The sequence below is a fragment of the Amaranthus tricolor genome, chromosome 13, assembly GCF_026212465.1.
Source record: "Amaranthus tricolor cultivar Red isolate AtriRed21 chromosome 13, ASM2621246v1, whole genome shotgun sequence".
Lineage (NCBI taxonomy): Eukaryota > Viridiplantae > Streptophyta > Magnoliopsida > Caryophyllales > Amaranthaceae > Amaranthus > Amaranthus tricolor.
Genome location: NC_080059.1, coordinates 9,400,311 through 9,423,763, shown reverse-complemented (window position 1 = coordinate 9,423,763; position 23,453 = coordinate 9,400,311). Strand labels below are relative to the sequence as shown.

At 34.4% G+C, this 23,453-nt stretch overlaps 3 protein-coding genes across 3 annotated transcripts in view; 1 reads left to right on the top strand and 2 right to left on the bottom strand.

Annotated features, from left to right (window-relative positions):
• Positions 1–22: 22 nt before the first annotated feature.
• Positions 23–11,113, top strand: LOC130797693 (peptidyl serine alpha-galactosyltransferase-like). The gene is made up of 8 exons (XM_057660399.1): positions 23–797; positions 1,189–1,359; positions 2,108–2,351; positions 2,442–2,642; positions 5,524–5,999; positions 7,999–8,163; positions 8,268–8,511; positions 9,405–11,113. The coding sequence occupies exons 1-8, from the start codon at positions 487–489 to the stop codon at positions 10,068–10,070; spliced, it is 2,478 nt and encodes an 825-aa protein (XP_057516382.1). The 5' UTR covers positions 23–486; the 3' UTR covers positions 10,071–11,113.
• A 183-nt stretch (positions 11,114–11,296) lies between these two features.
• Positions 11,297–14,674, bottom strand: LOC130797695 (uncharacterized). Its single transcript, XM_057660400.1, has 9 exons — positions 14,399–14,674; positions 14,202–14,277; positions 13,436–13,475; positions 13,275–13,333; positions 13,153–13,190; positions 13,009–13,072; positions 12,812–12,865; positions 12,142–12,243; positions 11,297–11,701 (listed from the first exon to the last, which is right to left on the bottom strand). The coding sequence occupies exons 1-9, from the start codon at positions 14,566–14,568 to the stop codon at positions 11,645–11,647; spliced, it is 660 nt and encodes a 219-aa protein (XP_057516383.1). The 5' UTR covers positions 14,569–14,674; the 3' UTR covers positions 11,297–11,644.
• A 3,542-nt stretch (positions 14,675–18,216) lies between these two features.
• LOC130797692 (cycloeucalenol cycloisomerase) overlaps positions 18,217–23,453 on the bottom strand; it is a 5,507-nt gene continuing 270 nt past the window's right edge. Inside the window, exons 2-8 of the mRNA XM_057660398.1 lie at positions 23,294–23,442; positions 22,999–23,082; positions 22,102–22,143; positions 20,267–20,377; positions 19,991–20,182; positions 19,126–19,223; positions 18,217–18,995 (exon numbers count right to left, since the gene is read on the bottom strand). Of these exons, the coding sequence (XP_057516381.1) occupies positions 18,803–18,995; positions 19,126–19,223; positions 19,991–20,182; positions 20,267–20,377; positions 22,102–22,143; positions 22,999–23,082; positions 23,294–23,442 (869 nt within the window). The 3' untranslated portion in view covers positions 18,217–18,802. The remainder of the gene's footprint in view (positions 18,996–19,125; positions 19,224–19,990; positions 20,183–20,266; positions 20,378–22,101; positions 22,144–22,998; positions 23,083–23,293; positions 23,443–23,453) is intronic.

Below are 23,453 nucleotides of genomic sequence, written 5' to 3'. Positions count from 1 at the left end.
CCAATCAAATAAAAATTCTTCATTATTAACAATTATCCCATATTTCTATTAGTTTGTAGATTTGTGAATGAGCTGAATGCATATGATTTCCAACAGGTATCTGCACTCGATTCTTGTATGAGCAATGAGTCTCCCTTCTCAATCTTCAGTAATAATTCATACTTGATTTCCATTGGCTAAAGTCAACTTCAGAATCCATGATTTTCAACCATGAAATAAATATTTGAATTATATTTCTGATAAATACGACAATAATTAGCTAGTTAAGGGTACCAACACTTTGTCCAATCCCTGAATTTCAATCAATCCTTGTGTTAGTTGTTATACAAAACAAACCCCAATTATTTAATTGACAATTGATGGAATTTGAGGTATTGTTTATTGAATTATTCTACTAACTTGCATGTCTGAATGTTGACTTATTCAATGAATGAGTATGATAAACAGAGATCTCGATCAATTGTCAAGATCTAATTTAGGTTTCCAATGGAGAATTTTGTGATCTTTCTACTGTTTTTGGGATTAGCTACAATTCAAATCGGCTTTTCAGAAGATTCTAGAATAGTCGTGGGTAAAGCTCCATGGAGGATGCACACATTGTTTTCCACAGAATGCAACAATTACTTCGATTGGCAGACTGTTGGGATAATGCACAGTTACAGGAAATCGGGTCACCCGGGACCCATTACCCGACTGCTAAGTTGTACAGATGAAGAGAAGGAACACTATAAAGGGTTCCATTTGGCTCCTACAATGGAGGTCCCTTCTATGAGCAAGCATCCAAAAACTGGAGATTGGTATAAACAATATACCTGTTTGTTTTTTTTTTTTTTTTTTTTTTTTTTTTTTTTTTTTTTGCAATTCTTACTATATGTTATTAGCCATCATTGTTAACATCTTAGGCTAATAGTTCACTCGCAATGATCTTGAATATCAGGCCATTGTTTTTTCACCAACATTACCATTGATGGCTTCCACCTAGGTGGGGTTTAAGGGGTTAGATACTCAAATGTAGCAACTTTAGCCTTGTGGGTTAATAGTGATAGGGAAGATTTGATTTGCAACTTTACATAGATATGAAGGGCATATTTTTGTGTTTTTGTGTTAAGTCCGTTTTCTCTTGTTTTTCCATTATTTTTAGTGGAATTTGATAGTAAATTAAGGGGAAGTATTTTGAATGTTTTTTAGGTACCCGGCCATTAACAAGCCAGCTGGGGTTGTGCATTGGCTTGAGCACAGCGAGGATGCAAAAAATGTTGATTGGGTTCTCGTCTTAGACGCTGACATGATCATTCGAGGTCCAATCATTCCATGGGAATTAGGTGTCGAGAAAGGCAGGCCTGTTGCTCAATATTATGGGTATGGATGTTTCTCATGCGTCCGCATATAACTATTCTTGTATTGTTGAGGCTTGAAAAAGGTTCTTTTATTGTTTAGATTTTGTTTATTAGTTAGGAGGATTTTCATAGAGGTTGCAGTGATATAACTAGTTGTTATTGCTTGCTCTGTTCTGTTGGCTGTTGTGTTTATGTTGCAAACCATCTAGTTAGAAGTACTGAAAAGCAGGCTAGATGAGAGTAAATGTGAACAGAAGCAATTATGTTGGGTTGTATCATTAGCCTTTTAGTAGATCAATTCACTCATATTCCCCCTATTTCAAAAAATGAAACAGGTTATGCATTATGTTTAGCTATCTACCAACTGTAATTCTCTACTTCCAATTACGTCACACATTCTTAGTATCGCTTTTGGATCAGTAGTTATGCTTCTTTAATACATAAGACACGGACTAGTTTCAGAAGGAGAGAGTGCACAGGTATTAAGGAGGTGTAATAGACCACTCGTTTGTTCTTGCACAATCATCTGGCATTTCCTACTATCAGAGTGCTAATAGTTTTCAATAGATTAGTGCACTTTGGTTCTTATGACATAAAAAGAACCTTTTTGCTGTGAAAAAAAAGAAACTAGATTAACATTGTATCAAGGAGTTGGAAACTGTTGCTTGTTCATCATATCTCTCGACTCTCCTAAATTATAGATTTCCCCTTAAAGTTAAGCTCTTTTGCTTTATAGCTTATGTATACGTCCACTTGATACATATTGCCAGGTATTTGATTGGATGTGACAATATCCTTGCCAAATTGCACACAAAGAACCCAGAGCTATGTGACAAGGTTGGGGGATTATTGGCTTTCCATATAGAGGATCTTAGAGCCATGGCTCCTTTTTGGCTCTCTAAAACTGAAGAAGTGCGTGAAGATAGGGCACACTGGGCAACAAATATAACTGGTGATATATATGGAACAGGCTGGATTAGTGAAATGTATGGATATTCATTTGGTGCTGCAGAAGTATGTCGAACTCATTTTACTGTTTTCTATACTCTTGACAGTTGACAAATTATTTTATTGTGGTAATGATACTATTCTTTTCTTCATCAGGTTGGACTTCGTCATAAAATTACTGATGACCTGATGATCTATCCAGGTTATGTTCCAAGAGAGGGTGTTGAGCCCATTCTGTTGCATTATGGTTTACCATTTACTGCTGGTAACTGGTCTTTCACTAAACTAGATCACCATAAAGATGGAATTGTTTATGACTGTGGACGGCTCTTTCCTGAACCACCTTATCCTAGAGAGGTACTATTGAATATCCCAAGTTGATGAACATACCATTTTAGTTATTGACTGAAGTGTTTATTAAATTTACCAGCAATGAAGAAATTTGAATTCAGAAAGAAAATTACGTTTCTTTTTCTTTTGCTCTTGCTGGTAAAGTAGATGTGTGTCCTCATGATATCCTCTGTGAAATGCTCATGACAATATTAGTTGGGGAATAAATGACATTTGTACAATGTATCTTAACCTGTGATGTTAAATTTCCTACCCACAACGATAGGAGAGATATAGCAATCTTATTATGAACTAATTTTTTTTTACACTGAATTATCGTGATTCTGATGAAAATACTTGCTAAAAGAAGATCGGAATCGATATTTGTAATACCGTACATAAATTTCCATTGGTTATGGATAGAACCAAAAATTCATAATTCTTTGGTTTTTGAATCATAAAGGACTATACTAAAAATGACTCGTTAAATTATATGCACTTATTTATGTGAAGTTGCATATAGTGTTTTCTATCAAGAGTGTATTATTTTTACAATAGCAAGGTTGCATTCATCTTAACCTTACATTTCACCTAGATAAGAGCCTAAGTGGGATTTGCTTAACGGCATTGGAATAATGAAATGTTGCATAGTTTTTCACTGGTGATCTGCGTTAAGTCAGGGTTTCAAGAATCGATTGGATTTAAGTGAATGCACCTCTTATTTTAAAAGTAATGAGGCAAAAGGTGCTAATTGACTCCACCTACTTTCTATTATGGGATCAAAATAAGCAATCAAACGAGGAAGGAGCAATTGTTTTTTTGATAAGGGCTATATTTAATTACTAGATTTGCTCACTCACAATCTTGGGTTTGGGTTTGGGTTTGGTTTAATTTTTTTTTCTTTTGTTTTTGACTAATGTCATCAGGTAATGAAATGTTTTTATTTGTTTTTGACAATGGTTGACAACTTAAACAAAACAAGATAGGTTTTCCTTTTGATTGATTGCAGTTTTTTATAGGCAACTGGGGGAAATTTTGCTTCCTCCATGTTATATTCTTGTGAAAGAAGCCTTGCTAATCTTGGTGCCATGTTTTTATTTAAAGAAAATGAATTCTTGATGAGAATTTCTTCCATCTTTGGTTCTTTCTTAGACAAACAACATAACTCTCTCTTCATCATCTTGATCCTCCTTCTGTTGTCATCATATTTGTCGGTTCCATTGTCTAGAAAAGATTATTATCCATTAATATAGTTTCCATGCATTTCCTTCTCGATTTAGCTTCCCACATTAGAGGTGGAATGGATATCATTGCTTCCCAAAAATGGTTTTCATGATTGGATTCTTTTGTGAGTCCCAAAGGTCTAAAATGTGACTCCTTTAGGATTAGCATTCTACAAGTGAGGGCTCGCACCCCCACAAAAGACATGGAAGATGGATGGTATCGATGGTAGTACTAGATATCATTCCCATATAATCTTTGAATACTTGGCATTTATACTTAAAAAAATAAAATGCGACCATGCTTCTTTTGGTTGAAAAATATAATTTTTTAGTTCTCATCCATGCTTATTAAGTAGTAACCCAAATTACGAGCCTCGAGAAAGTTCCTTTTCACCCTCTATTTTTAAATACTCTTTCTTGGCAATAAACAAGGAATCCGAGTCATCCCAAGAGATAAAGTCCTCATATCCTTCAGCTTTACCTGGAAAAAAATGTTACTTAACTTGGGGATCATTTGTTTCCATACTCAAACTACCAATAGAGTCACAACCATCCTCCGAGGAGGCTCATGGTAGCATGTTATCATCATTCTCAAGGCTAGCCAAGTGAATAGTCTCATAGCATCTCTGATGATAGCATGGTGAAAAAATACGGTAACACTCATGGTTGCAGTAACGGACATGGTAATAAGGTAACGGGGTGATGTGGTTATCATATCGTATAATTTCGGCCTAAACCACGAAATATCGTTTGAAACGGCCTAAAACATGGTATCTTTACACCTTTACGATACGAATAATATCGGTTCGTTTAATTTGGAAACCTTTATGATATGATATGACCTTTTTTCTTACTTTTTACATATTTCTCTCACTGTTGTCTGAGAATTGATTAATTTACTAAAAGTGAGTGCGAATTTATCACCATCGTGACCTCATTAAAAAGGTTTATGTGGTTACCGGGACCACAATATTTCATGACAACAGTGAAACCATTCGCATTGCTTGGTTTTCTGTCTGTTACCACAATCATTACTGCAACCGAGATTTTGCACATATTTGTACCTCTTTTACTTGACTAAATCATATGCATTAATTTTTTAAAAGTTGTCTCCATCAATGTAAAAATGGAATTCGGACAAAGTTTGAGCTGTCTGATTGACAATTGGATTCAGGCGGACTCTCTATAGCTAAGAGTGAATCACTTTGGCCTCATGTCAGGCATAGTTTGTGGTTCAGGGTTGAAACTGCCAGTTCTGACTTCTGAGAGGTGCCTAGTCCCCCTGTCAAACCTTGTGGCCCGCCAGTTTTCTGACTAGGTCTTTGTGGATTATACAAGTATATTGAATCATGTTCAAAGTTCAAACTTCGTTACTGAAAAAGCTGAAGATGGATAGTAAAGAGAATGGTTGAGGAGTACTAGATTGTAATGATTATACAATACAGATTGTTAACTAGAAAATTGAATGTTGTGTTTATGGATAGAAACACATGAAAAATCACGTTTCCAAACTGTGTGTCAATTTAAATAGGTCAGAACTCAGAAGACAAGAGAAGTTTTCTGTGCCCTCTGTTCTGTGTTTTTCTATCAAGATCTAAATCAGAAGAGAATCACTTCCTGAGTGACGACCATAATGATATGGTTATTACCTTGTAATCTCTGCTTATTATTTCTGTTTTCTTCAGGTGAAGATTTTGGAACCTCATCCAGGCAAAAGGCGAGGCCTAATGCTGAGCATAGAGTGCATTAACACGCTAAATGAAGCTCTGCTGCTACATCACATTGCACAAGGGTGTCCTAAGCCAAAATGGACAAAATATCTGAGTTTCCTGAAGAGTAACACATTCGCGGAGCTAACTCGTCCAAAAGTTCCTGGTGAGATTAACTGGCTAAGTGAAAAGGTGCAGATGGAACAGGAGATGGTTGGTGAAGCTGGAAAACCGTTCCCGAAAATTCACACGGTCTTTTCTACTGAATGCACCCCTTATTTTGATTGGCAAACTGTGGGCCTTATGCACAGCTTTCGTCTAAGTGGGCAGCCTGGCAATATCACTCGGCTTCTCAGCTGTACGGATGAAGATCTGAAGAACTACAAAGGCCATGATCTAGCTCCAACTCACTATGTTCCTTCCATGAGCGTACATCCTTTAACTGGTGATCGGTAATATTGTTTTTTCTTCAATCTCTCTTCTATTGGATGCCGTTCTTTTTGTTCATGATGCATTTATATGACATGGTGGATTAATTTTGGATGGAATGCTTTTGTTAATTGGAAATAAGCTAATTTTTTTAGTTTGTACTATAATACTTAACAAGTGTTTGTGATGTAAAGAAGTGTTTAATGAATGATGGACCTATAGAACTTGACTGAGCCTTGTTAGTTGCTTCAAGTAGAGGGATTTTCGATTGGACCCCGTTATGCCTCATTGATATCTTTTATCCATTTGGTTGATGATGTGTATCGCAACAATGTTCAACTCCGTATTGATAATTGATAATATGATGTGGATGTCAATAATCTTATTTATACGTTGCAGCAGTTGCTATTTCTGGTTTGGAAAGATACCATTTATTGCTCTTATATCAACGATACTTCAATGTTGTTATTCCGTTAGTGAAATAAGATAGTTCTAATCTACACATGGTGAAGTCGAGAATCTCACATGAATACTTGAGGTTATTGAAGCATTTAAAATAAAGTTAATAAAAACTAAACCAAAATATACTAAGCCATAAAAACTACTACAACAATGCCAAGTCTTAGTTCCAAAAGATTAGGGTCGGCTACATGAACCATTAAATCGGTTCTAATAGTTGTGCACATAAATTCTTCTCCTTTCATTTTGATTTTCTGCTATTTCAAACTCTAATTCTAAATCATTCATATCCTTTTTCACTCATTCTCTTCAAGGTTATCTTCGATCTTCCTCACCCTCTTTTTAAGTCACCAAGGCAATTGAAAGCCAATAATGGTTTTTATATCTTTAACGAAGTTCAAATAGGTCAACCATCTTGTAACGGATCTTGGAAACAACATAACCTTTCACGTGAAAAAGCTTGTATGAAGTACAATGAAGTTGTCTCCCGAACTGCATTACCAAATTGACTCCTCTTGCCGGAAGATAGGAAAGATTCTTTTTCCGCTAGTTCAAGTCTGGTGAGGCGCTCCTTTCTCAAGTGGGCAGTCTTCGACGCGAGTTGTGCGTGGAATGTCGCCTGTGCAAAAATATGGGTACGCATAATTCACGAAAAAAACGTTACAATGAGCCGCAAAAAGTCATTTTAAGATAAGAGTAAAAGTAAAACCATAGCACAATGAGTAAAAAGAATAGCAACTTTGTAAAAGATTGAACATTTAAAAATCTAGCATTTATGTTAGATATTGGGTGACTGGAATGAGTTCATGATAGGGTGGATGATTATCTTTAAAAGAGGGATATCTTTTACTAATACTTCATTTCTGATGGAAATTTTTCTTTGACATCAATGTTCTCATGCAAAATAATGATGAAGCGCAAATTAGAAAATTTTTAGAACTCAATTTGTAAAAAGAGGACATAAAACATTAGTGGTAATATTTCTCGAGTAATGGTTGAAAATAGAAGAAATTTTCTTGAGAAATGGACTGGGAAACTCAGGTTCGTAACAGAAAGATAACAATTGGTGTATGAATATATATTTGAACCTTGTCTACAGCTTACATGCTTAAAATGCCAGTAGTCCACCAATACATAGCCTATTGCTAAGTTATGGTTCTATCTGTTTGTATAAAAATGTGATACTTGGATTAATTGCATGTAGTTATTGGTACTTTGATATTCTTCCATTCACCAGTTTTAATTGACTAGCCATTTCTTTAATCAAAAAAAAAATCGTCTAGCCAATTTACGTACGGATGAATGCTCCTGCAGCTTATTAAAGCCACTGCATAAAACATCAAGAGCAAACTATAAAGTGACCAGCTGACTAGCAACACTTCTTGATTCAGACTGTTGTGACTTGTGAAATCCAAAAGATTAAACTGTTTTGCCTTTGGCATCAAACATTTAGTTAGCCAGCTGTCCAGTGACCCTTCATGATTCAGATTGAACTGATGGTGTACTCGTCGAATTAAATATCTGTAAAAGAGACTTCATCTGACATAAGCATTGCCTTTTCAGGTACCCTGCAATTAACAAACCAGCTGGAGTTCTTCATTGGATTCATCATGCACAGATAGATGCAGAATATATTGTTATTTTGGATGCTGATATGATTATGAGAGGTCCAATCACTCCATGGGAATATAAAGCAGCCCGTGGCCATCCAGTTTCAGCTCCATACGGGTTAGGCAACAAAATTTTCGTTTAGTTTCAGTAAATCATTTTTATTAGCTGGTGAGACTTCATAGCGATTATAATATACATGCTGATTTCAATCTGGTTTTCAGTTACCTGATTGGCTGTGACAATATACTTGCAAAGCTCCACACAAGGAATCCTGAAGCTTGTGACAAGGTTGGAGGTGTTATAATCATGCACATAGATGATCTTCGGAAATTTGCTCTGTATTGGCTGCTTAAAACCGAGGAGGTACGAGCTGATACAGAACACTATGCCACCAATATCACTGGAGATATCTATCAATCTGGCTGGATCAGTGAGATGTATGGTTACAGTTTCGGGGCAGCAGAGGTATGTTTTATGTAGCAGTGTATTTTGATGTCATTAGATTAGAGTTCGGTTAATTTTGGATGAAGTTTCCTCTGGAATTAGCTGACTTTCCTTTTGGGGCAGCGGTTTCCATGTTCTGTGCTTTGGTTCTCCATAAGCCATAACGCTTGTCACCTACTATTGTGAAGTGTGAACAGTGGTACCACTGCATGAGACTTGTTTTGGTAGAACTTTGTTATTTTTTTGACTGACACTTTGGGGTAGGATTCATTCTTGCAAGAGTGGATACTGGGATCTTAATTTCATTAGATGAATATGCTACTCATTTGATAGTTCAGCTCCTGAAAAGGATCTGTACTGATTTGCCTGCGAATCTGTATACCATACATGCAAATCTCTGCATTTTCTTCAAACTTTCTTACTTCCAAATCTTTTCTGTTAGAGAAGGTGGATTATAATGGACTATAGTAAATTGGAGGGAAAGGTTCATCGTTTGTTTTTTTTTATTATAATAGACTATATTATAATGGCTTATTAAATCATTTGCACTTTTTGTTTATGTAAGTATTTGAAGTTGTTGACGATGATTACTAGCAAGGGTTGATCAGACCTTTTTTATAAGAGTAAGGTTGAGTACATATGACCTTCCCAAACCGCGCCTAACTGGAAGCTAAAGTGAAAGTCAGTTGATGACACTTGGGTAATAAAATGTTGTAAGGTAAGAAGGATGTGCTTGAGGGGCCCTTACTTTGGGCCCAACCCAGAGTCCCAAGCACTTGGTAGCACGTAAATGGAACGAGAAACCCTCTCAAGTGCCTTTGACCCGTGTGTATAAAGCATATTGAGCATGTATTTGGGACTTGACTACTTAGATAGGCCCTTTTTGACCCTATTTTTCAATATATTTTTTGCAGCTGAATTTACGGCATGGGATAGATAACTCAATAATGATGTATCCAGGTTATGTTCCCCAACCTGGTGTGAATTACAAGGTTTTCCACTATGGATTGCTATTTAAGGTTGGAAGCTGGAGCTTTGACAAGGCTATATGGAGGAATACCGACTTAGTAAACAAATGCTGGGCTAAGTTTCCCGATCCTCCTGACCCACTAAGTCTTGATAGAACTGATGAGGATGCATACAATCGAGATTTGCTTAGCATAGAATGTGCAAGATCATTAAATGAAGCTCTTTATCTGCATCATAAGCGAAGAAATTGCCCTGATCCCCGAATAAGAGCTACAATGGATCTAGTTGCGGGGAACAAGGAAAAAATATTTAGAAAATTCCGCAAGATTATTGACAGGGATTCCACAAAAAGTATCTCCAGCGATAGTATTGATTATCAGGACTCACTGAAACCTCCTGCATCGGACCAGTTATTCAGCTCCTTCAGAATTTGGGTGGTTGTTCTCTGGGTGGTTTGTTTCTTTGGTTTTATGGCACTAATGGCAAAATTATTCTCCAGTGGCAAGAAACGGAAAACAAAGGGTAAGCATCACAAGGGCAAGAAAATGACATCTAACTCGGGCTTATTTTATTTGAGGGGGAGAAATTCCGAAATATCTGACAAACTCTGAAACACTGTTCTAGAGCTAAAATCTCGATGTTTTGAAGAAACCCCAGCAAAATTAAAGAAACAATACCCATACTGTGTAGCTTAAATGTACCAAATGTGACATTGATAATCAATATACCTTTCTGTAAGTGTTTTATATAGTTTAGGAATACATATATACCCTTCTTTTGGTAGTCTTTCGATGTCTAGTCAAGTTCTGGCGATTAAGTTCATGCTGTAGGACTTGCAGTGCTCAAATTGTTGCAAACAGAAGATAATTGGAGCAAACGTTATCGCTGTCTATTGAATCATTCAATGCATGTTTGGGGTCAGGCATCATTGTCTTGTCCATGAGCTCCCTGCTGCGAATGTAAGCAACTCAGCCCTAAATTGAGATTAGGGTTTTCATTGAGGTGTTTCTCGGCTTTCACTAAGAGAAGAAAGTAGAGTTGAAGAACCTGGGAATTGAGCATCCTTATTGTCATTATGTTGGCATTTTTATAATCCTATTGGTTGTTGCCTGTTGGGTTCAAGATTAACTTTATCGGAAACAAAGCTTTCCAATGCTCGATGTATACTTATGAGATTGTACAATTTTATTTTATTTTTTATTTGGATAAGCTAGACAACCCCCACCGGCAGAGAAGAGAATAAATCTTTTTTATAGGTGGTGAGAATCAAACTCATCATGTGGATAAAAGAAAAAGCACTTAACCGCAAGCCTAATTCATAATGTGTACAATTTTTTATGTTCTCTTTTTAATGTAGATTTTGAAGTCAAAAATAGTGACTTTCACTTCTGCACCCTCTTTGGATGCAGTAGACAAAAGCTTGGACTGACAAGTCACTTGAAGTTAATATTTTCGATTCTTATAAGCATTTATTTTCGAATTTTAATTGATAGTTGAAATGATCAATTAAAATTCTAAATTTGGTTAGCTTACCCACAAAATGATTTTCAAGCAGTCACTGAAGCCGTTTTTCACAACCCCATGGGCCATGTTTTTAGTCATTCCACCAATTTGATCAATTTTCCCTTGCAACAATAGTAGGCTGAAAGGTTGATATTATACACTGGTGTAGTGTGTATAATCTTGATTTGATCAATTTTCCCTTGCAACAATTTGATCGATTTTGAGAGACGACTTTTAAAAAGACGGTCTCTTAGGAGACGATTGATGTATGAAATCATTTGTATAAATTAAAATGAGCCAACATCATAACAAGGTTCAAAAGGACCTCTATAGTGAAGAGTTTACTTTGTATACTTAATGTAAAATTAGGCTTCTTAATGGTACACGGTTTCAGAAATAGTGACGCAACATTTTCACTCGCTCGTAACAGAAATGCAGAAAGAAAAGTATGATAAGTTCAACCATGGATTTTGTTCCTATATTCAGGCTTACATATAATTCTTCATTGTTTCTTATACATTCTTTTTCATCAGAACAACACTGAAAGTTGAATTCACTTGGAGGTAAATATTCAAATACGAAGATAGGAAGAAATGGAGTCGCCAGCGTCCTACAATCAAAACTAATTCGAGTTGCAAGTGTGATGGAGTAAGGGCAGCAAATGGCAACATTCAACAATTCTTCAGGGCTCTTCAAATTTTATATTGATCTGACCCATTTGAGGTTGATGTTTCCTGACCTGTATTACAAACCAGTCACAACTGAATTAGCCTAGACTCTTAAAAAACTGTTAATTTGTATCTGCTTTCGGCATATGATCAAGCCTGGATTATGCATTAAACGCAAGCTTTGAAGTTGGATGCCAATTTGCAGACATCCCCAACTCTTCTCAATTTCCTAAAGGTCAAAGAGACTTAATATAGAGAGAATTCTGATATGTTTGCTAGTTACAGCAACAAACATCAAGTATAGATCCTGTCTTTGACGAGAGATTTAATCAGAGTTTCCTTATCAAAATTAAACCATCACTATTTGTTTATCAAGAACTGTTTATTCATAATTGAAATGAGTCATTTAACCTTGCTACCTTGGTCTTAAGATGAAAATAAGGACGGAAAAAAGATAGGAGATCGGTCATAAACAGTTAAAAACAATTGTTAAAGAGGGAAAAAAGCTTGCCTTTACACCAGCCAACGAGAGTAACTTATGAGAAGCAAAATAGCATTTGTCAGAATTTGGAAGCCTCTTCTCTACAAAGTAAATAACTTCAGAAACACCGGACTGCAATGAAAAATATTTGGAGTATATGAGCTCGTAGATTACACATAAACAAAAAAAAAGAAACTGAGAGCCTGGTTTAAGACCAATTGCCATAGTACATGCATAATAACTTTCATATGTCCACATCAATAATTTTGGATAAACAGTGTTTAATTCATACAAGGACTAAACAAATTGGAAGAAAACATTGAACCATGAAGCAAGACAATTCAAACTGTCGTACTTCTTAGATCGCGGATCAGCACATCAAAAGACAAATGATTTTTCCATCTTTACCAATGATAAAAAAATTGGCTGAATCCCATGATACCAAATACCAATCGAAGGAAGTCCAATGATTTTTTCTTTTTACTGTTATAAAGAAATGTATTAGAAAAAAATCACCAACCCTTCTCAAGTTTGCATCGTTTGATCAAAATTATGTTCGAGGACAGTCCTAAATTCTAATGCGTATACAAGTTCGGATATCTCATAACAGTTGTATTGTACCACAAGCTTGCATGCATCAGAAGGTCACAGCATACATATAACTACTACTACATTCTGAAAGTAGGGTCATTAGGACTACCTGAATAATTATTTTAGCACATTCATTGCATGGGAACATCGTAACATAAAGTTTCTGCAAGGTTGAAAAGAAAAGTAACAGTTACAATGGCAAATATGTACTGTCAGAAAACAAAAACCCCGAATACAAAATGGCCTTAAGGGAATTTACACAAGTTTCATCTGAATGTCAATATAACAAAGGCTATTCTAGTCTACCTGTCCTGCAGCTGATGCATGATTGGTGTTGAGAATTGCATTCACTTCTGCGTGACAAACATAACTGACACAAAAGAAAGTTTAAGAAAAGTTCAACCATGTTTAAAATGAATTTCTAACAATCTGAGAGATTGCATCACTCACGGATACTTGGTTTCCAAAGGATCTTCGTTTTTTGATTTCTGAAGTCCAAAGAAACAATTGTTAAAACAATGGAAAGATTTAGACAGCTTTTCAAATTAGCTTCCAAACAATAAAAGACTGGCCTTTGCCCATGGAAGCTTATCATCTGAACATCCTCGGGGGAATCCATTATAGCCAATGCCTGACTAGAAAGCATATTAAGCGCAGTTTATGAACCCCATGTACTTGTAAAATCTATGTTCTTACATTGATAAAGATCAATAATTTTAGGATGATATCTTACCAAGAATTACACCATTTTGGCTAACCAAACAAGCACCAACCTACAGCAACAATTGTCAACATCAACGGTTAGCTTCAAGTATAGGCAAATTGATCAAATTGCAAACTGTTCTCTCAAAAAAAGTTAGTCTTCATGTTTCAACAAGAATTCAAATCATTACAACAAAATATGCATAGCTTTTGGTATAACTTGTTAGTTAACTTTGGCTTTTGGTTCATTGAATGTCAAATAAGTTATATATGGTTTCTATACTCTTTCTTGGATTACTATTATACTACATTTCTCTGTGCTCATTGACATTAATATCATGGGTATTAACTCTATCAGGAAAGTTGTGATGATTGGCAAGACAACGAGTGCATGCACAGCGTATAATTTCTAAAGTAGATCTGACCCGAAACCTAAATGGCCTATCCCTATTGCCAAACAGCAAAAAAAAAAAAAAAAAAACAACTTCTTAAAAAGGCTTTTATTTCATAATCAAGGAAATGATCTAAGTAGCTCTTTTGATTGTTTTTCTAGCTTATTGGCCTCTGGGTTAAATAACTTTGTATACAACTAGGTTGATAGCTAGCTCAACAGTTAAAAAAAAATTAATAGGTCAAACAAGTCAAAGCTAAAAGTCATTGGTCCAAATTCTAATTGCCAAACACTCCCATAGTCCCAAAAACTTTGTTCAATTATTTGAAAGTTTCACAAATGAATTCAAGTAAACATGTAGAAATTTTGTCTATTCAAATTAGATATGAGGGAAAGTGATAACCACCTGGCGATTAGGATCTTTGGAGCGCTGAGCTGAAAGGAAAGCGATTGCCATAAAATAGTCATCCCAAGATAAGTAACTATGACATTTACGGTTCGTAATCAACAACAAACAATTAACAATAGCAAAATTACTAATCAACAAGTAGAATAGTATAAAAAAAATTAAAAAAAAGGAAAAAGGAGGAGATGAAAACAAACCCTAGACGTTTGGAAGGATCGAAAGGAGACCGAGTAGAAGGAAGTTGAACCGATTTAGAGGAAGATTGATGCTGTTTACGATTGTCGAAGAAGAAGCGAAGAACAAATGCGGATGCTAAAGCACCGATGAGAGTAGCAGATGATATCAAAGTTACATCTCTCGTATTCATGGCTTCCACAGTCACCTTCACCAACCTACGATTGAGAAAAATTAGGGCAAATTTTGGCGGCAATGACAAAAACGAGCGGGAATTATGAATTCGGCTTTAACATTTGTTGGGCGTTGTCAACAATTAACAATTAACAAATTAACATTCTATAATATACTTCACTAGACAGTGACCGTGCGGTGCACGGCTTTATTAAATTTACTGACATATTTGTATTATTTAAGAAATTAAAACTTTAAGAAATAAATTTTATGTTATAGTTATATTTTATTTTATTCTAAATAGTTGTATACATTGCATACATTGTTTGATTTATATCATATTTTATACATTGCATATATTGTTTGATTTGTATCATATTTTGTACTGTGCGCGTAGATGATTGTGAAAATTTAGTTATAGATTTAACATGAATATTTATGTAAAATTATTTTATAAAAGTTAAACAAAAAAAATTATTTGTTTGTCATAAAAAATATAAGTGACTTGTATAGAGATAGTCACAACCTAGATCATACTACCTCCTATTCAGCTGAATTGTCCCTTTTTTTTGGCACTATTCACTTATCACTCTTAATTTGTATTTTACTCTTAATCTATAAGTTAAAACATAGTCATATGGGATCTTGTTTGATTCGTCTCAATACAAGGATTATTAATATCAACTTTTTATAATTTTTAATTAAGCATAATTTGAGATATTAAGAGTTAAAATGTTGCCTCGGCAAGTGTGAAAAGTCAAATGGGACAGTTCAGTTGAATAGGAGGGAGTATTATAATTATGTATTGCATTTAAGTAATCAATTCCGATAGTATGTATAAAAAACTCCTCATAAAAGTATATTATCTTTTAACCAACTTAAAATTTCCAATACACTTATATAATACTCATTTAATAAGTTCAATTGATAAGATTTTATAAATAATTGAAAAAACTATATATGGTTTTTTATTATATTAGATGATGTGATCTAAAATGTATTAAATTAATTAATATGAATAATATTATAGTCACAGTTAGAAGGTAATAATGTCAAAGATATACACAAATTCTTGTGAGAGATGGATCGACCCATTATATATTTGTTAAAACACCAAAACTTGGCCGAGATCGTCTCAAATTGAGACCAAGAGTGGGTCGGGCCAATTCGCGCGTGTAACAACATTACACGTTTTCTCTTATTTTTTCCATTTTCCGAGCATTTATCAATTTTGACCTTAAAAGTATTAATCTCTACGTAAAGTAATACTTAAACATATCAATTAAAGTAAAAAATTTCAATTTGAACCTATAAGTGATCAATTTTGACGTTAAACTGATCAATTTCTACCTAAATATGGTTCTGTTTCACAATTTTAGAACGAAGTTATATAAAATGGTATTATTGTATCATTCTATGGATGAATTTCAAACAACAAATGAATGGTCAATAAAACTATTAATAATAGTGTTAAAACTACTAACATATTAAATTTGAACTAAATGTTATACAATATATCTATACAATTTGAATACTTATTTTAAAGACGATAATTGCAAAATTGAGTTAGATTATAAAACATCATTATCAAATTATATATCATAATTTAACTATTAACATATTCAATTTGAATTAAAACCTATACAATATCTTTATAGACTTTGAAATACTTAATTTTGAAAACGATAATTGAAGCTTATACGTTCAAAATTGAGTTAGATCATAAAACATTAATTGTCATTTTATGTGTCATAATTAACTATTAACATATTCAATTTGAAATATTTACAAATATATATATATATATATATCAAATAAGAAGATTTTAAACTGAGAAGGATGAGAAAAATTTTTGTTTGATTTTTTTGTTACTATATATACAAAAAATGATACTATGTTATAAACTGAAAACATTTTAAAAATTATTTCATAGTTACTTTTCTGTGTAACATAGTTACTGTTACAATTATGTGTTTTTGGCTCAATCGTAACCATAGATTTTTTTTATTTTAGTGAAATCAAGAGTGTATAGTCCTTCTTATCCTTCTCATTTTCAACCCCTTCTCATTGGATCTCTCCCCTATATATATATATATATATATATGTTGAAGAAAGAGTAGTATTACTATTATTGATCGATAATTAAAGACTACAAATACTCTTATGTTCCATTAGAACCATCATGTTGCATTGAATAAAAGTAGTTGTATTGTACAATGTTTTAATGCTATTATTTATAGTGTTATTGACCATTCATTTGTTGTTTAAAATTCATCCATAAAATAATAAAATAATGCCATTTTATTAACTTCATACTCAAATTGTGAAACAGAACCATATCTAGGTAGAAATTGATCAGTTTAACGTCAAAATTGATCATAAATAGGTCAAATTTTAAATTTTTTATGTAAATTGATCTGTTTCAAGTTTACTTTAAGTTGAAATTGATACCCTTTAAGGTCAAAATTGATACATTTAAGATTAAAATTGAACAATGCCCAGAAAAAGGAAAAAACGAGAGAAGGCTGTGAGTTTGATACACGCGCGAATTGGCTGGACCTACTCTTGGTCTCAATTTGAGACGGTCTCGGCCAAGACCAGCTGTTTTTAAAATATTGTAAGTAGGCATTAAGAATGACGTAAGTAGACATTTAAAATATTAAAAGTAGGCATTAAAGATACGGCAAGTAAGCGTTAAGGATAATATAATTAGGCATTAAAAATACAGTAAATAGACATTAATCTTTAATGGGCTGAACTTAAAGTGCGTCTCTCAAAGAGATAGTCTCTCAAGAGACTAGCTGAAGATATAAATATTAGTTATAAAAACAATGACATCATCATTGAGTTTTAGAAGGAAAATTTATGTTGAGGTTGTGACATGTAAGCAATATTAAATAGTGATGATGTTAGCGTGTTTTGCTTTAGTAACAATTATAGATAGATATGCCATGATATTTATATGACTTGGAAAAAAATTAAGAAAGTGGTGAGAACATTAAAATTATATTATTTAAATAAGATTAAAATGAAGAAGAATTTGAAAGATATGTGGATAAGGATCGAAACTAGCGGATATATTACTTAAGATGAAAATGTTGCAAAGTAAAAGGGACAAAACAAAATAGAAATGTAGGCAAATCCATAAGGATAGAGTGATTAGAAGGGAATAGGGAGTAGGATGCGCACCGACTTAAAACAAATCAAACTAGATCAGAATTAAAATTGACATTGATTTGTATTGCATTAATTTGATCTTATCGTGAGACGCGTCTTTATATGGGCTTAATAACTCAATTATCATGAAAAAAATAAAAAATGCGTGTCCCCTTTTTCTAACAGCTAAGTTTCAAAATAAAATTAAGGTAAAAATTGAATATCACAAAGCAAATATGCGCCGAATTAATTTTAGTGGTTAAAAAAAAACCTACTTTTAAATGTTAAAATTACATATGTTTATTTACTAATGGAGTACTATAAAGATCAAAAATTCCTAATCAATCACAGTTATTTACTTAGACTATCACACAGATCCCTAATTCACTATGAACTAAAATTAAGCATATTGAATTTCTACAATTTTCTTATGTGGAGTTCTTGTGATCATGTTTAACATGCAAGTGTTGCATGATTTATCATGAAATATAAATGTTGAAATTAGATCATGTTTAGGCAAAATGAGATTGCCAATGGAAACTTCACATTGATTGATATTCAAAACAGAAACATTGTTATTACAAAGTGAAGGCTAAAACAATTTTTTTGCATTATAACATCAACATGTACCTAAAATTTCCCCGCTTTCTATATAATACATTGAACAGTCTCAAACACAAGCTTAAATCTCAATCTATTAGATAGCGTGTAGTCTTCACTATTTCGGGAGCATATAAAACGCCCGTAAGGAGTAAGGACTAATGCATTTTCCGAACTAAACATTGGTTCTACTAGCCCTATTCCAAGGACTTCAATACAAGAGTTATTGCCCATTAACATCTCTACATTGTCAAGATCGAGTGGTAGATGCGCAATGCAACTAAAACAACCTCAGATGTTGGCGTGTTTCAATAAATTATCGAATTGTTCAAGATGATTTCTCCACACGAGCTTTGCAATTTCACAAATGGATTCGAACCCTAAATAAAGAAGAAATTTGCCGCCAAAGAGTATAGTTATAAAAGGGGGGAAATCCGAGTTGTACAACATTTTCTTCTTATTCTTGTTTGACCTCAGAAATTGTGGATAACAAGATGTCAAGCAGAAATAGGATGTTCCGAAAACCAAGGCATCCCGATTTGAGCACACTGCTTTTCCTGAGGAAGCGGAACTATAGGTCCCAAGTAAATACGCCACAAATCTAGTATTATCGTAACAAGCATTGCAGCGCCTAGAGCATCAATGCCAACCCTTGCTAAATCCCATTTGTCTCCAGGTTTCTCGTCAATTCTGAAGTTGTAAAAATAGCATACGAAGACGAGATCACACAAGAGAAGACATAATTAGCATTGAGATACTTGCGCTCAGATGGTTAAATGTCAATAAATGCTCCACAAAATGCAACACGCAATTGGCTCACCTTAGAAACATTGGGAAGCTTACGATGAAGTAGATTGCATAGAACAAGCATCCAACTCTGTACATGGCATCTCGGTCTACAAAATCATAGTATGGAAACTGCACATGTTGAAAAAAATAAGCATCTAATACCCATCAGAGTGAACCGTAAATCCTTTCAGGATACAGTAGTCACTCACACAAACTGCATAAGAGACATTGATACATTTTAGAGATCATATGTGGATCACAGCGACAAAGGAGTTCATTACTCAGCATGAAATACATAATACCTCTGTTATTTAGTAATAGCTACACTTCGCTCAAAAAACTCTCACATAAAAGGGTGAAGTGTAGCTATTAATAAATAACGGAGGTATCAGCAAATTCTTAAGTCGCTCGAGCATTAATAAGGTTATGCGCTGCCTGCAGAGTACCATGCCTATCAGACCTCACCAAGCACAAATTTAAAACATAAAGAAAACACTTTAACGGCACAATTGCAGATTTTGATAAAAAGAGCTGAAAGAATCAACAAATTGTGCCACTGCCCGAGAACAAAAGTTGGCCCATATTTGGCAATGATTTTTAAGGTTCAACTATGTACCCTTTAATTGGGATTTTCCAACAGGTCATATTTAGGACACACTTAAGTCAACATAAAAAGATTGACCTAAAATAAGTGCACAAAATCAGACACTTCCCCCATTGTTCTCTGTTAGATGCTTTTATAATCACGCACAAGGTTATGCGGACAAGAAAAGTGCATTAATATATGAAACAAACAAAACTAGTGCATTGTCATTTTACTAGACAGATAATACGGAATGAAAAATTTATAAACATTAATAGTGTAATAGAAAAAAGTAATCAAAAAGTCAACATACGTTCGCAATTGCTATAGTCTCCAAGTAAGCAATAAAGTAAGATAGTGCTAGTATCCATGCACCCTCCATCAACCATCGAATTTTTTCAGGTACATCAGCAAGAGCATAGCGTAATCTTCGAAGTGTCATATTTGAAGCAACATGGTAGAGGAGGAAACATACATGAGTCAACAGGAAAGTTGTGTGTGGCACCTGCACCAACAAAGAAATGATATACAATCCAGCTTCAGAATTGGCAAGTGAATATGATTCAACGTATAAATCAGTGTCACTCACATCATTCATTCTCCATGATGGGAAGGTATATGAAGCTCCTAATACTTTGAAGAAGTAGTGGGTCCAAAAGTAATTCCCCACATAACTAAAAAGCACAATCCAGATGCTGGCCTGTCAAATCAAGAATTTGCACTGTTGAATATGTCACAAGATGCAGAGCTTAGATTGCAATGGAGATATGGCTTTTTGCTTGGAAAAAATCGAATAAACAGCAGCAAAGACCTTATGAAAACTAAAGTACTACACTGAAGGGGGAAAGAACACAAATATAGAAATGCAACATCAGTCAAATTTTTGTTTGCTGTTTCTGCAAAGCTTTCTGATGAATGGTTGCTGCTGGTTTCTGATGTTTGATATCCAGTGAGGAATATTCCGTTTTTCTGTGTGGGTTTGCTCGTTATGTGTTGTCTGCCTTGGTGTTTTGGCTTGTGTGATTTTGGGGCTACTGGCAGGCAGGTTATGCTGCAGCATTGCTTATGGAGTATTTGGAGTCCAGCTACTATTCAGGTTTCTGTTGGCTTGCTGTGCAGGGAGGGCAGATCTGTTGTGCTTTGCGGATCTGGTTCTGGCTTCTGTCTTTTCTCTGGCAGTAGATGGGAGCTGCGTGGGACATTGGTCAGGTCATGCTCGGCTGGTGCTTGGGGTTTTGGACCTGCTGTCAGGTTGTGAGGTGGTGTTTTGGGGGTCCAGTGTCGGTGTGTTTAGTGAGTTGTTCGTGGGTCTGTTGTGATAGTTGTGTGTCTGCTGTGAAGCCTGTCATGAAGTGCTGAGATTTCCCTATTGGTTGAGGTTCTTGCTAGGTTATCTGAGCTGTGGGTGATGGGCTTGGATGTATTGTTGGGTGGTCTTTGTTTTTGGTTGCTCGATTCCTTTGTTTTTTAGGCCTTAGTAGTATGGGGCCTTTGGCCTAGTCTGTTTTGGTCTTTTTGGTTGCTTTTTTTTTAATGCTCTTGTAGTCTAGTGGTTTGTGTTCGTCCCTAATGAGGGCTCCCCTTGTAATTTCTCACTATCAATGGTAATATAAATATTTTGCCAAAAAAATATCACCCAATTTGATAAAAAAACCTAGAAAATCAGTAAAATAGGTCAACAACATTTTTCAGTTTAAAATTCACCCATCCTGTACGAAATACATAAATATCATGCAACAAAAAGGCAATATCCATTACATAGGCACCAAAAAGAATCTAAGAGCACTTGGATAAATCTACAATCCACTATTGCAAAGTAGCACAATCATAAATTAACAGAAGGCAAAGCTAATGAAGATGCCTCTAACAAAAATAAAATTAAAGAGACTGTCACATGATTCACTAATCTCCTCGCGAATCGCAAATCAAAATAAGCAAATTATGGTAGGTTTTGGGTTATTTTAGGGTAATTTTGAGCGAATTGCAAATTCAAAAAGCGAATCAACTAGCGAATTATGTTACACTAAGAGAGTAATTTATCAAGATTGGGTAGGATGTCAAAACAATGTTATACGACACCAACAAGCTTACTCAGCTTCAATGGAGTACATTATAAATGCAACACTATAATTTTTAATTCAAGAAATTATTTCTGTAAATGCATAAAACCTTTACCAGCGACAATAGAAAAACCAATATAGAACATATATATGATTACAACTCTGTTGAAGCAAGTCTAGTGGAAGATAGGTCAAATTTTCAAAAGGCTTCTACATCTGGAATAGTCAAAATCCCGGAAACATTAATATATGACCCCTGGTTTTGATGATATCTAACAAACAATCGATGAATGCCCATTTTAAAATGCTCATCTTATCGAATAAGAAACAAATTGTAAGCATTTTTGACCAAAACAAATCTAACCTTCACCCAATAACGATCCTTCAATGGAGTGCCTTTATCAGCCTAGAAAAAAAAAATCGAAAAATAAAATAATCAATTCAACAAACTAATAGTTTATAAAGGAGAGTCAAATAAATCACATAAACATCTAAATCACAGAATGTGAAGGAGTTTCCCTCTCCATTTATCTTCCTCCCCTTTAGGAATTCAAACGAAATAAATAAGATCCTTTCATTTTCCTTCTCTCTCTTTCCCTCCATCCAAACATATCATTGATTCAGCAGTGTTTGTGTGTTTTCAGGGAAGGATTTTTTACAAGGTTAAACTTTTAAAATTTATGACTAGGTTATCATACATACATTTATAAGCTAAATTAATAAAAACATTTGCGGATTGAACCTTTATTCTGCCATCAGTGCATTGTATTGTTACACTTCGACATTAAATGCGTATTGTGACTTAATAAAGTTCAAGAACTTACAATATGTAGATACTCCATATATACCCTAGGTTACTCGAATACTTTGTTTTTAGCTTCAATACTCATGCCAGATTTTAGGAACCCAGACAAGATAATATGGCACTTCAACATTTCTTTTTAGACACAAAGTCACGGTCATCAACCCAGTATCCATACAAGTCAGAGTCAATCCACCTTTCTTTTTAGACTAAACATGGAAATTTCACAAAACCCAAGTAGGATATTTGGACACATATCCATGTCACAGATTGGTATATAAGCATACCATATTATTACTAACAAGGCTAAGACTGAGTACATCTGACTCTAAAACCCCACCTTAACGGCATCGAGGTAATGAAATGGAATGGAATAGATACATATGTGGATCTAAAAACAATGGAAGGAGAAAGAAAAGGACTATATAATTATAGATGTAGTTGAACACAAGAAATTACCTTGCCAACAAAAAGCAATGGAATAACAAATGATGGTACAGCTGAAATCATAGCCAAAAGCAAGTACTCCAACTCTTTGAAATTCTGTTGATTAGCACATTGAATCAAATCAAAACATTCATTCAATTATTATAACTCAAATCCAAATCAATGACTCCATACCCGATTACCCGTTGATTTAACCATATAAAAAAAGTTAACACAGAAACATGTTATCAAATTTGAGCATCTTCAACACTAATTTCTACAATCTGCTCCTAAAATCGACAACATTAAGCAATAGAAAAGTAAAAACCTCATATAATTTGAAAGGGACGACAATGCCGAGGCAGAGAGTTAACCAAAAAGGAGTATAAAGAAGGAAGAACAACTCTCCCCATCTTTTGCTGGGATTCTGGGACAACCATTTGCTCCGTTTTGACCCATTTGAACCACCGCGTTTACCTGCCATTAAT